At 41.1% G+C, this 12321-nt stretch overlaps 1 protein-coding gene across 2 annotated transcripts in view; it reads left to right on the top strand.

The window, feature by feature from the left end:
* LOC126475082 (exosome complex component CSL4) overlaps positions 1–12321 on the top strand; it is a 74600-nt gene that overhangs the window by 57759 nt on the left and 4520 nt on the right. Inside the window, exons 4-5 of one of the 2 annotated variants that reach the window (XM_050102648.1) lie at positions 7908–7997; positions 9971–10144. In XM_050102648.1, the coding sequence (XP_049958605.1) occupies positions 7908–7997; positions 9971–10144 (264 nt within the window). The remainder of the gene's footprint in view (positions 1–7907; positions 7998–9970; positions 10145–12321) is intronic. The other variant, XM_050102649.1, reaches the window with a different exon arrangement.

The raw sequence follows: 12321 nt of genomic DNA, 5'->3' as shown, positions 1-12321 counted from the left end.
ACAGTGGATAGTGCATTAACCTGTCATGTCGAAGACCGCAGGCTTGAAACTCGTGCAACATAGCAATTTTTTTTATTTCTAAATCTAATTAAAAGACTTTCATTATTATTTTTATTCAATTAATGATTTAAATATAATCTTTTTAAATTTTTAATTGTTTGACACATTATTTTCATTATTATATTGACTTTTCTATTTGCACTTATTTTTCTCCCTATCATTCTTTTTTCATTTGGATTCAGCCAGTACCTTCCACAATCTACACAAAGTCCCAGCCAGGACTGCTCATCAGTTCGTAATGTGGCAGTTCGTGTAGCCAATGTGAGGATAGTTTCAGGTAACCAATGTATGTGAGCAAAAAAATTGTTTTTTAGTGCTGAATCTAGAATTATTCTGTCTTGAGTTTGCTCATAGGCTTAGAAGTTAGCTGTAATTGCTGTGGACAGAGTGATCATGACTTTAGTTCTGCCGCTGATTGCTCACTGCCAATTTTTTGTTTACAATGCACATCACGAGGTTGTGGTTAGGTTAGAACATGAGTTTAAATTCAGGGCTACAAAACACTTCGTTTGCCGCAGTTCAGTCACCCGTCACTTAAAATCAGCTGTCAACACAGCACCTCACATTTCTGTTGTACCTCATGGCAGCTGCTTCCAACATTGGTCCATGTTACGCTTTAACAGCATTTGTGATGTGACCCACCATGTTCGTGTGTCACCTATAACTGAGCAGTAGTCATCAGCTGATGTGGCAGCACTGTAGCAGCAAATGACAGACATCAAAAATCAAGTAATTTTAATTGGACTTCATTTCTGTTTCAAGATTTATCTGCAACTTAAATTTTAGGTTACTTGATTCTGTGTGTATGTTGATGACATGTAACTCAAAGGTTGACAAGAGTTAAACTGCTAGACAAGAGGTTGCAGGCTTGCCTTGATGAAAGAGCCTCATTAAAATATATATATATATATATATATATATATATATATATATATATATATCAACCTCAACTCCTTTGGTTCCATCAGATTCACCTGGTCCTACTCCAAATCCCATGCCACTTTCCTTGACGTTGACCTCCACCTGTCCAATGGCCAACTTCACACGTCCGTCCACATCAAACCCACCAACAAGCAACAGTATCTCCATTATGACAGCTGCCACCCATTCCACATCAAACGGTCCCTTCCCTACAGCCTAGGTCTTCGTGGCAAACGAATCTGCTCCAGTCCGGAATCCCTGAATCATTACACCAACAACCTGAAAACAGCTTTCGCATCCCGCAACTACCCTCCCGACCTGGTACAGAAGCAAATAACCAGAGCCACTTCCTCGTCCCCTCGAACCCAGAATCCCTCACAGAAGAACCACAAAAGTGCCCCACTTGTGACAGGATACTTTCCGGGACTGGACCAGACTCTGAATGTGGCTCTCCAGCAGGGATACGACTTCCTCAAATCCTGCCTGAAATGAGATCCATACTTCATGAAATCCTCCCCACTCCGCCAAGAGTGTCTTTCCGCCGTCCACCTTACCTTCGTAACCTGTTAGTTCATCCCTATGAAATCCCCAAACCACCTTCTCTACCCTCTGGCTCCTATCCTTGTAACCGCCCCCGATGCAAAACCTGTCCCATGCACCCTCCCACCACCACCTACTCCAGTCCTGTAACCCGGAAGGTGTACACGATCAAAGGCAGAGCCATGTGTGAAAGCACCCACGTGATTTACCAACTGACCTGCCTACACTGTGATGCATTCTATGTGGGAATGACCAGCAACAAACTGTCCATTCGCATGAATGGACACAGGCAGACAGTGTTTGTTGGTAATGAGGATCACCCTGTGGCTAAACATGCCTTGGTGCACAGCCAGCACATCTTGGCACAGTGTTACACCGTCCGGGTTATCTGGATACTTCCCACCAACACCAACCTATCCGAACTCCGGAGATGGGAACTTGCCCTTCAGTATATCCTCTCTTCTCGTCATCCGCCAGGCCTCAATCTCCGCTAATTTCAAGTTGCTGCCACTCATACCTCACCTGTCTTTCAACAACTTCTTTGCCTCTATACTTCTGCCTCGACTGACATCTCTGCCCAAACTCTTTGCCTTTAAATATGTCTGCTTGTGGCTGTATGTGTGGATGGATATGTGCGTGTGTGCGAGGTATACCTGTCCTTTTTTCCCCCAAAGGTAAGTCTTTCCGCTCCCGGGATTGGAATGACTCCTTACCCTCTCCCTTAAAACCCACTTCCTTTCGTCTTCCCCTCTCCTTCCCTCTTTCCTGATGAGGCAACAGTTTGTTGTCAAAGCTTGAATTTTGTGTGTATGTTTGTGTTTGTTTGTGTGTCTATCGACCTGCCAGCGCTTTCGTTCGGTAAGTCACCTCATCTTTGTTTTTATATATAATTTTTCCCACGTGGAATGTTTCCCTATATATGATTATTTACTGCAACACAACACGTGAGAATCAGCAAGTATCCATTTCCAGCATAAATAACAACATGTTTTGTTCTTTTTTCAAGCCATTTGCAGTAGTCAATTACCCTTCAAGCACAACAGGCTTACTCAGTAAGTAAAATGTGTCAGTTTGTGCAAACAGATGTTCCAAAGGGTATGGCAGAATCTGTAGGGTCCATACTCAACAATGCCACTGCTCCATTTAAATTATTATTAAACAGTTATGGGCTGTATTTATAATGATCTTACACTCCTCTCTGAGCATCATACCCCTGATTTTACTGTCAACTTACGTTATTGAAAATAATAATTTTTGTGCCATTTCAAGAGATACTTAGGAGTGCAAAACTGTAAAGTAAATGTTTATGTTTAAGTCACTTATTGATGTTAAGATAATCATAACTTTTTTACGTGTGAGTAAATTTTTTCTCACCTTGTATGCCAGACTGCAAACATTTACTATGCACTGGTCTCATGCTCATTTGATTTTGTCTCAGTCTGTGTTTGGACTTACGCAGCTTGGAGTGCTTTCCGTGATTACGCATTTCTCATCTGAAAGTTGCCCTCGGAAAACTAGAAAAAGACTGAGAAAAGTCTGGAGGCACTAGTAGTGTTAAAAACGTATTTTGAGGTTATTTACAAACAAATTGTTATTGTTAAGTTCCAAGAGGGCATATATCACCATTCAGTGCTAGACAGAAGTATCCTAATCTGTTACTTAACCATCCACCTAATAAGAGGTAATTCTTCCATTCACCTCCTTTGCAACAGTAGTGAAGCATTCTGTGTGACATTATCACGTATGCTGCACAATGATGTGGCCTTCATTGTTGATATTGTATTGTGCTATTATTTGCTGGTTGAAGACACAATTTCTCCAGGCTCTCATAAAAATCTTCTTTTTCAAACACTTATAGACCCTTGAGCATTGAAGAGAAGCACATTGTATTGGACAGTGTGTTCAGCAACAGGATGGTCCAGCTTTCTCTTGGCCACAGTTTCAGTGGCTTCTGTGCAGGCAGACAGTTTGTTAGTTGTCATGCCCCCATAGAAAGCAGCACATTGGTTGCAGCTTAGCTTTTCAGATCACATGTGTGCTTTCACAAGTAGCCCGTCCTTTGAGGGGATAGGAGATGCCCATGACCGGACTGGCGGAGGTGGTGAGAGGAGGTGAGAGGATTTATGTGACAGGTCTTGCATCTACGTTCATTGCAGGGATATTAGCCATGAGGCAAGGGGTTGGGGGCAGTAATGGAGTAGGGATGGAAAAGGGTATTGCATATGTTTGTATGCAGCAGAATACCACAGTGGTAGCAGTGGGATGGGTAGAGGGTAGAATATTCCTCAATTCAGGGTACAATGAGCAATAATCAAAACCCTGGCAGAGAATGCAGTTCAGTTGCTCCAGTCGTATTCCGCTTCGTCAAGATCCTCCATATTCTTTCCATTACATTTTTAACAAACGGCAGGAAAACATTAGATTTTGCAGTAGTCCGTACGTCAGTATGATTTCTGCGTGGCTGCCTCAACGCACGTTTTATTTCGGTGGACGAATATCCGTTCTTCATTAGTGCATTGTGGAGATGTTCCATCTCAGCGTCGAGCAACTCAGGTTCACAAATATTTCTAGCTCTGTCCGCTAACGTCTTGATAACACCCCACTTCTGTTGTGGGTGGTGGTTCGAATCCCGGTGCAAATAACGGTCCGTGTGTGTGGGTTTGCGGTATACTGAGTGGCCCAAACTACCATTTTTGTTTCTAAAAACAAGCACATCGAGGAAATGTAACTTGCCGTCTACCTCCTCCTCCATTGTAAACTGAATTCTCGAGTTTATACTGTTCAGATGTTCGTGGAACCGGCTTAGTTCCTCCCTACCATATCTCCACAGCACAAACGTGTCATCCACGTATCGGAACCATACATTTGGTTTTTTGCTGGCAGTACCTAAGGCCTGTTCTTCGAATTTCTCCATAAAGAAGTTTGCAATTACGGGACTTAGGGGGCTTCCCATAGCCACGCCATCCGTTTCCTCATAAAAGTGTTCATTCCACTTGAAGTATGTGGTCATCAAACAACACTTAAACAGTTCTGAAATATCAGCAGGAAAAATTCGATCCAGCTGTTCCAATACATCATTAAGTGGAACCATGGTAAACAGTGATACCACATCGAAGCTGAGCAATATGTCCTCCGGCCGGACTACTATGCCATTCAATCTGCTGATGAAATGTGTCGAATTCTTTATATAAGAGTCTGAACGGCCCACATGTGGTTTTAGCAGCGTAGTCAAAAACTTGGTTAACGAGTAGGTGGGCGAACCAAAGGCACTTAGTATCGGTCTTAACAGCACATTTTCTTTATGAATTTTGGGCAATACATAAAGCCTCGGTGGTAGTGCAACCGAATTGCAGAGACCTTTCTGTACACTCTCTTCAATGGAGGACATTTTTATTAACCGCGACACAGTTCTGAGAACGCTGTTAGTGGGGTCCTTATTCAGCTTCCTATATGCTTGCGGATCCAGTAGATCAGTAATTTTACTCCGATAGTCGGCCACATCCATAACGACCGTTGCGCTTCCTTTGTCAACTGGGAGAACCAAAATACTATCGTCGTCTTTCAGGAGTTTTAAAGCTCTTCTCTCACCCACAGTTATATTACTTTTCAGCGGTTTTGCATTGGCTAATATTCTTACTGTTTCTATACAGATTTCTTCAGCTGTTACAGAATCCACACTGCGAATTTCTGCTTCTACACTGGCTATAATTTCTTCCGTGGGCACAAAATGCGGACTAACAGCAAAATTTCCTCCCTTGGCAAGCACCGATGTCTCATCGTCAGATAACGAACGTTTGGACAAATTGATAACGGTCCGGGAAACGTCTAAATGCCGAACAGTCTGGTTAGGTAGCAAATTATCAAACTACTTCTTCTGACTACTAGACGTTGTCAACATACGCTTCCCCATGGTATCATGCAGTAGTCTGTCAATTTTATCCCAGTCACCGCTGCACAGTTTATAAAGAAGATGTGTACCACCCGCCCACTACTGGGTGATGGCAACGGCAATCGAGGGCGATGGACAGTGGCCAGTTGCACTGACGTTTTCAAAACATGTGACATCACGCTGCGGCGTGGGAGCGCGCGGACACGGAATTTAGCGGCAGTCAGTAGCAAGCCAGTGGGTGTGTTGGACCTTCCATTGAGCTACGGACCCCCTTGAAGATGTCTCCTGCAGTCAGAGACGAAACGTTGGCAATCGACACAGAATTCATCAACCGACCACGGCATAACAGCCCGGATAATTATAATGGACATGATATTTCCGGCCGTGAAAGTCTACATTTTAGTATCAGATGTCCCAAATCTCTGTCATCCTCTACAGTTGTTACCCTCTACAGCTCCCTGAAGTACCATGGAATTTATCCAATATTGTCTTAACAGATGTCCTGTAAGCCTGTCCACTCTTCTTGGCTGTGCTTTTCATGTATTCCTTTCCTCGCTGGTTCCGCAGAGAACCACCTCATTCGTTACCTTATCAGTCCACTTAATTTTCAGTGTTCTTCTGTTGCACCACATCCCAAATGCTTCTATTCTCTTCTGGTCTGGTTTTTCCACAGTATATCTCACTGCCACACAATGCTTTGCTCCATATGTCCTCAGAAATTTCTTTGTCAGGTTAAGACCTATAGACGTTTCTTGCCCAGGAATGCTCTTTTTGCCAGTGCTTGTCTGCTTTTTATGTTTTCCTTGCTACCTCTATCACGAGTTATTTTTGCTGCCTAGGGAACTGAATTCCTTATCTTCATCAACTTTGCGATCGCAAATTCCAATGTTAAGTTTGTCGCTGCTGTCGTTTCTACTACTTCTCATTACTTTCGCCTTTCTTTGATTTACGCTCAATCCCTATGCTGTACTCATTAGCCTGTTCATTCCATTCAATAGGTACTGCAGTTCACTTTCATTGAAAATAGCAATATCTTCAGTGAACCTTATCATTGATATCCTTTCACCTTGAATTTTTAATCCTACTCTTGAACCCTTCTTTTATTTCCGTCATTGTTCCTTTGATGTATACATTGAACAGCAGGGGCGAAGGACTACATCCCAGACCTACCAACTTTTCCAATCTTATTGTTTCCTCTTGGCTTGTCTACATATCGTATATTACCCATCTTTCCCTGTAGCTTTTCACTATTTTCCTCAGGATTTCTAACATATTGCACCATTTTATATTGTTGAACATTTTTTGCAGGTTTACATATCTAGTGAAAATGTCTTGATTTTTCTTCAGTCTTGCTTCCATTGTCAACCGCAATGTCAGAATTGCCTCTCTAGTGCCTTTACCTTTTCTAAAACCGAATTGATGATTGTGTGATAATTTCCACACTTGTCGGCTCTTACAACTGTGCAAATTTTGTAGATGATGTTTTTCTGAAAGTCTGATGGTATATCGCCAGTCTCATACAATCTACACACCAGTGTGACTAATCTTTTTGTTTCCACTTCCCCAAATGATTTTAGAAATCCCAATAGAATGTTATCTGTCCCTGCTGCCTTACTTGATTTTAAATCTTCCAAAGCTCTTCTAAATTCTGATTCTAGAACTGGACCCCCTATCTCTTTCCTGTCAACCCCTGTTTCTTCTTCTATCACGTCATCAAATAAGTCCTCCCCTTCATAGAGGTCCTAGATGTATTCTTTCCAAGTATCCTCTCTCTCCCCTCTGTGCTCATAATTCCCATTGCACTCTTAATGTTACCGCCCTTGCTTTGATTTCACCTGAGCTTGTTTTGACTTTCTGTATGCTGAGTCAGTCCTTCCGTCATTCATTTAATTTTTTTGATTTCTTCATGTTTTTCATGTCGGCATTTCATCTTAGCTCCTGTGCACTTCATATTTATTTTATTCCTAAGTGACTTGTATTCCTGAATTTCCTTGACTATTTTTGCACTTCCTACTCTCATCAATCAACTGAAATATTTTTTTCTGTTACCCATGGTTTCTTCACAGTTACCTTCCTTGTACCTAGGTTTTAAACTTACCCTACTTTTCATCATTACCTAATTGTTATCTGAGTCTATATCTACCCCTGAGTACCCCTTACAATGTAAGTTTGATATAGCTCTCCATGCTACTCTCTCTTGTGTAAGCCTCTTCAGCTCCGAGTGACTACTGCAACCTACATCCTTCTGAATCTACTTACTGTATTCATCTCTTGGCCTCCCTTTATGGTTTTTTGTGAGTATGTAGTATGGCCCAAAACAAGAAAGAAATTGTCTAATAATCATGGACTTTAAACGCATGTCTTAAGTGCTATAGGCTATTGTTCAATAGAAGAGATGTCTCTCACAGTATCAAAGATGAACAAGTGCTCATTGCACGTAAGGTAAGGACTTTAGAACCCATGTTCACTGGATTTATTTTCTTGTTTTGGCCCATAGTACCACTTCTCAAAACATGGAAAGCAACAAGCTTGCAGCAGAAGAGATTTGTTTCACAGTATCAAAGAAGAAATGCTCATGGCTCTTAAGGTAAGTATTTTAGAGCCTATGTTTACTAGACATTTTTACTTTGCGTGATCGTTCCTGTCACATCACTGAATATTGACCATTCCTCCTGGGACATTGTGTAATTGTGTGGTGGGGCATTCTTATTTTTACTTTGTGTTTGAATGATTTTGATTAATAATAGTATTTGTACTTACATTTAATTGTATTCTTGAATATAAGACGTCATCACAAAATTTTGCTATGTTATTTAAATGCAAGTTTTCTTCTACTGACTATGCTGTATTACAACAGTTTAATGTTCCTTGCTACAAATAAGCACAGCATTTGAAGATGAAAGTCTGTGTAAGTGCATTCATGAATCTACATTACTTCAGTGTCAAGATTTGTACCATAGCAGCTGATCAGTATGAGTTCCACATGCCCGTTAGTTGTCAGTACGGGAAGACAAAAAATAAAACCTCCCCTCTCTCAGCCTCTAACCTGCAGTGGCCATGCTACTTACCATTCTGTGCCTGAGATAAGTGGGTAACTTTATTTAGCTCACGGCTGAATTCACCAATGTCAATTAAAATTAAGCACATCTTAAAATATTATTGTCTCTGCAACTATTTCTGTTTGTTACTGAGTAAAAAACCTACTCTCTTACAAAGCTTGTAATGTTAGTTGATGTTTTCAGATTCAGCTGTTAGTTACTAGATGTATGTTATAAAATACTAATGAGGCACGAGTAATTGATTCAGGCTGCATGCGGGCCACAGCTTAACGGCCACTGATCTAGGCAAATCCTTCCTAACCCCCAAGAATCCCAAAGTCCTCACCTGGTTCAGATTCATTGATGACTTTATGATCTGAACCAAGGGTGAGGACACCTTATCCACATTACTCTCCAGCCTCAACCTCATCTCTCCCATTTGCTTCACCTGGTCCTTCTCAACCCAACAAGCCACCTTCCTCTATGCTGATTCCCATCTCAAGGATGGCTACATCAGTAGCTCATTTCGTATCAGAACTACAAACCACCAGCAGTACTTTCACTTCAGGAGCTGCCACACATTCCATACCGAGAAGTCTCTAGTATACAGCTGTGCCTTGCATGGTTGCCACATCTGCAGTTACAAGCAGCCCCTCTCCAATTTTACTAAGGATTACCCACCCATCTTGGACAGAAAGAAACCTCCTGTGCCTTGTCTCTCCTGTCACCTATCATCTCCCACACAACCACCAGTCTATCACAGCGGAGTACTTCCCTCATGACTCTGTACCACCAAGGACTGGAGCAACTAAATCACATTCTCTGCTGGGGTTTTGACTACTGCTCTTTGTGCCCTGCAATGAGGTATATCCTATGCGTTATCCTTCCCACCCCTCCCATAGTGGTATTCCTCTATCCATCAAACCTACACAGTATCTATGTACATACCTGCTCCACCCCTGCCCCACCCCTTGCCTCATGGATCATACCCCTGCAATAAACCTAGATGCAAGGCTTGTCCCATACATCTTCCCACCACCACCTACTCCATTAATGGAGTGTACTTCACTAGAGATAATATCTAATGAGAAGTTCAGTTTAGAAATAGCTCACTGCTCTCTCCTCTGAGTGGATTGTTACACGATCATAAAGTAACATCTCATCTTGGCATGTTGTGATACCATAGTCAAAAGTGCTATTTTTATTGGGGGGGATGGGGGACGGATGGTTGTTTGTGATCAGTACACTGTGCACAGTACCTGGATAGGTCTCATGTATTGCGTGGCGCTGATTGCTTCTCTTGTATTAGTACTGAGTGTGATAATTTCAGGAAACTACATTTGTTACTTGCATTTTGAGTAGTGATTATAATTCTCAGATGATATGATAAATTGTTTGGAAATTTGCATCTTCCCCGTATTTATTTATGTTATAAAACTTGGCTTTCTTAGTTACCATTTATTCTTCACCTAAGGTTATCATTTATTCTTTACATAAGTCATAAATCTTTTTATGCTTGTAGGTTGCACTGATCAACCAGCGGTTTTGTAAATGTGTCATAAAATGCATCGGAGATACTGTACTATCAAGGCCTTACAGGGGAATCCTTCGGAAAGAAGATGTAAGAGCCACCGAAAAAGATGGCGTTGAAATGTATAAATGTTTTCGTCCTGGCGACATTATCCTTGCCAGAGTTGTATCCTTTAAAACACTAAATTGTATTGTTAAGGCAATGCAGACCCAGCCAATCCTGAATTGGCCGAGTCAACATAAGATGTTGCCTATAGGGCCCTTCCATGCAAAGTGGCTTTATTTCTGAAAACGTTCACATACAACTATCACAGATTTAGATGAAATTTTGTGTGAACATTCAAACATGTTCCCAATGAAGATAGGTAAAGTTGGAAAGCAGTAGGAGAATAAAATTTTATATTCTGAGCCTTGTATTAAGTTATTACGTTCAAATTTTCAGATGTATCCCACAGGTACTTTGGGAGATATAAAAAGCTAAACATTGCATTTTTTTTCTAGCGTCTATTTTTTCTGTTGACTTTGCTTCATATTATCCATATGTAAATCAGTCAGGAAACCTTATTTTATTATTTTGCTTAAGAGAGTGTAATGACTTACTTTCATCATTTTCAAGAAAATATTACTGGACATTTTATGCCTCAAAGCTGACAAAACCTCACAGGTGCACTGTTGATAGCTGTTCTGTGGGATCAAACAAATGGCTGCATCTCTGGAGGTATTTAATTCATGGTTGTGAAACTGCACCCATGTTTATTGTGGGCATGTGTGATTGCTCATACAAAATTTCATCAAAATCTATGATGGTCATGTGGTAATCCTTAGACCATTTGTCATGGAATGAAGTCGTTGATGGTACTTTTTTATGATTGTACAGTATCATAGCAGCTTTTGTAATAAGGTAGTTTCCAGGACATTTCAAGATTGCTTGTGTCTTGGTGTCACTGACAAGCCAGAAGGTTGTTTCTTTAAATATTTATCAAACAACTAAATGTTCTCATATTTTGTACACCGTGCATATCTTCTATGCTGTTAAGTGGGTTCTCTATGGGGTAATAATAAAAAAATAGTTTTAATGTAGACTTAGTTTCAATATATTACTCGTTAACTATTCTTGCACATTTTTTAAGAGATCTTCGCTGGTTTATAGGATTATGAACATTTATTACATGATCAAGTGTGGAAGTATCATTATTACTGAAACTAACATCAAGCATTACTTAGAAAGTAAAGTCTGCCATTTTTTCCTTCCTTGAATGAAGTTTTTAAAGTGAAAATTTTGAATTTGGTGCTATTCTGTAAAACTTCTTCTCCAATGCACTGCAGCAATAACTTCCTGCATCAACAGATATCAGTAAAACAGTAACTTGCAAATTGGCCTATCTTGATGTTCGTATTAGACTGTGATCTGTTACAGAATTCTTGAGTGCAGATGGTGAAAACCAGTTTCGTGAAAGATTGGAAAATGTGTATAGTGATGCAACAGTGGATATTAGCTGTTAGGGTTCTTGAATTCAAACAGTGAAACACCAATTTACTTTCATGAAAGACTGGAAAATGTGTACAGTGATGCAGTAGTGGATATTAGCCGTTACATGATAGATTTGTTGCTGTAATGAAGCTGAAGGGTAAACACTATTGACTGATGAAACACAAAGCAGCAGGGCTGTGATTGCAGTGTCTCTACACAACAGTCAGCAAGTTGTTAACATAATTCATGGTAACCACCAGGTGACTGCAGATGATTTATGTCGCAGAAGCCATCTCAGTAAAAGCAGTGTGATGAGGATTGTTCAACAGCAGGGATACTCGAAGGTTTATGCAACTTGGCTACTGACAGTTTAAGGAGACAAAAGTACCGCTACAAGACGCCTTGGCGCTCCTTAATCGGCACTTCGAGCCTGAAACAGTGAAGCTCTTTGAATATGCACTTACGACCACCTACTTCAAGTGCAATGGAGAGCATTATGAACAAGTGGATGGAGTGGCCATGGGATCTCCCCTTGCTCCAGGGATCGCGAATCTTTATATGGAACACTTTGAGGAGGTGGCACTACAAACTGCTCACCGTAAACCCAGGCACTTCTTCCGCTATGTGGACGACACTTTCGTGATTTGGCAGCATGGCAGGCAGGCACTGGAGGAGTTTATGGACCACCTAAACGGCATACATGAGAATATAACCTTCACGATGGAAGTAGAAGAGAATGGCTGTATTCCATTCGTGGACGTACTGATCAGGAAGAAAGCGGATGGCACGCTGGGCCATTCAGTATATAGAAAAAAGACACACACAGACCTGTACCTCCATGCAACCAGCTGCCACCATCCGGCGCAACGCCA

Source organism: Schistocerca serialis, chromosome 4 (genome assembly GCF_023864345.2).
Source record: "Schistocerca serialis cubense isolate TAMUIC-IGC-003099 chromosome 4, iqSchSeri2.2, whole genome shotgun sequence".
Lineage (NCBI taxonomy): Eukaryota > Metazoa > Arthropoda > Insecta > Orthoptera > Acrididae > Schistocerca > Schistocerca serialis.
Note: the sequence above shows the minus strand (reverse complement) of the source record. Positions and strands in the feature narration are given on the sequence as shown.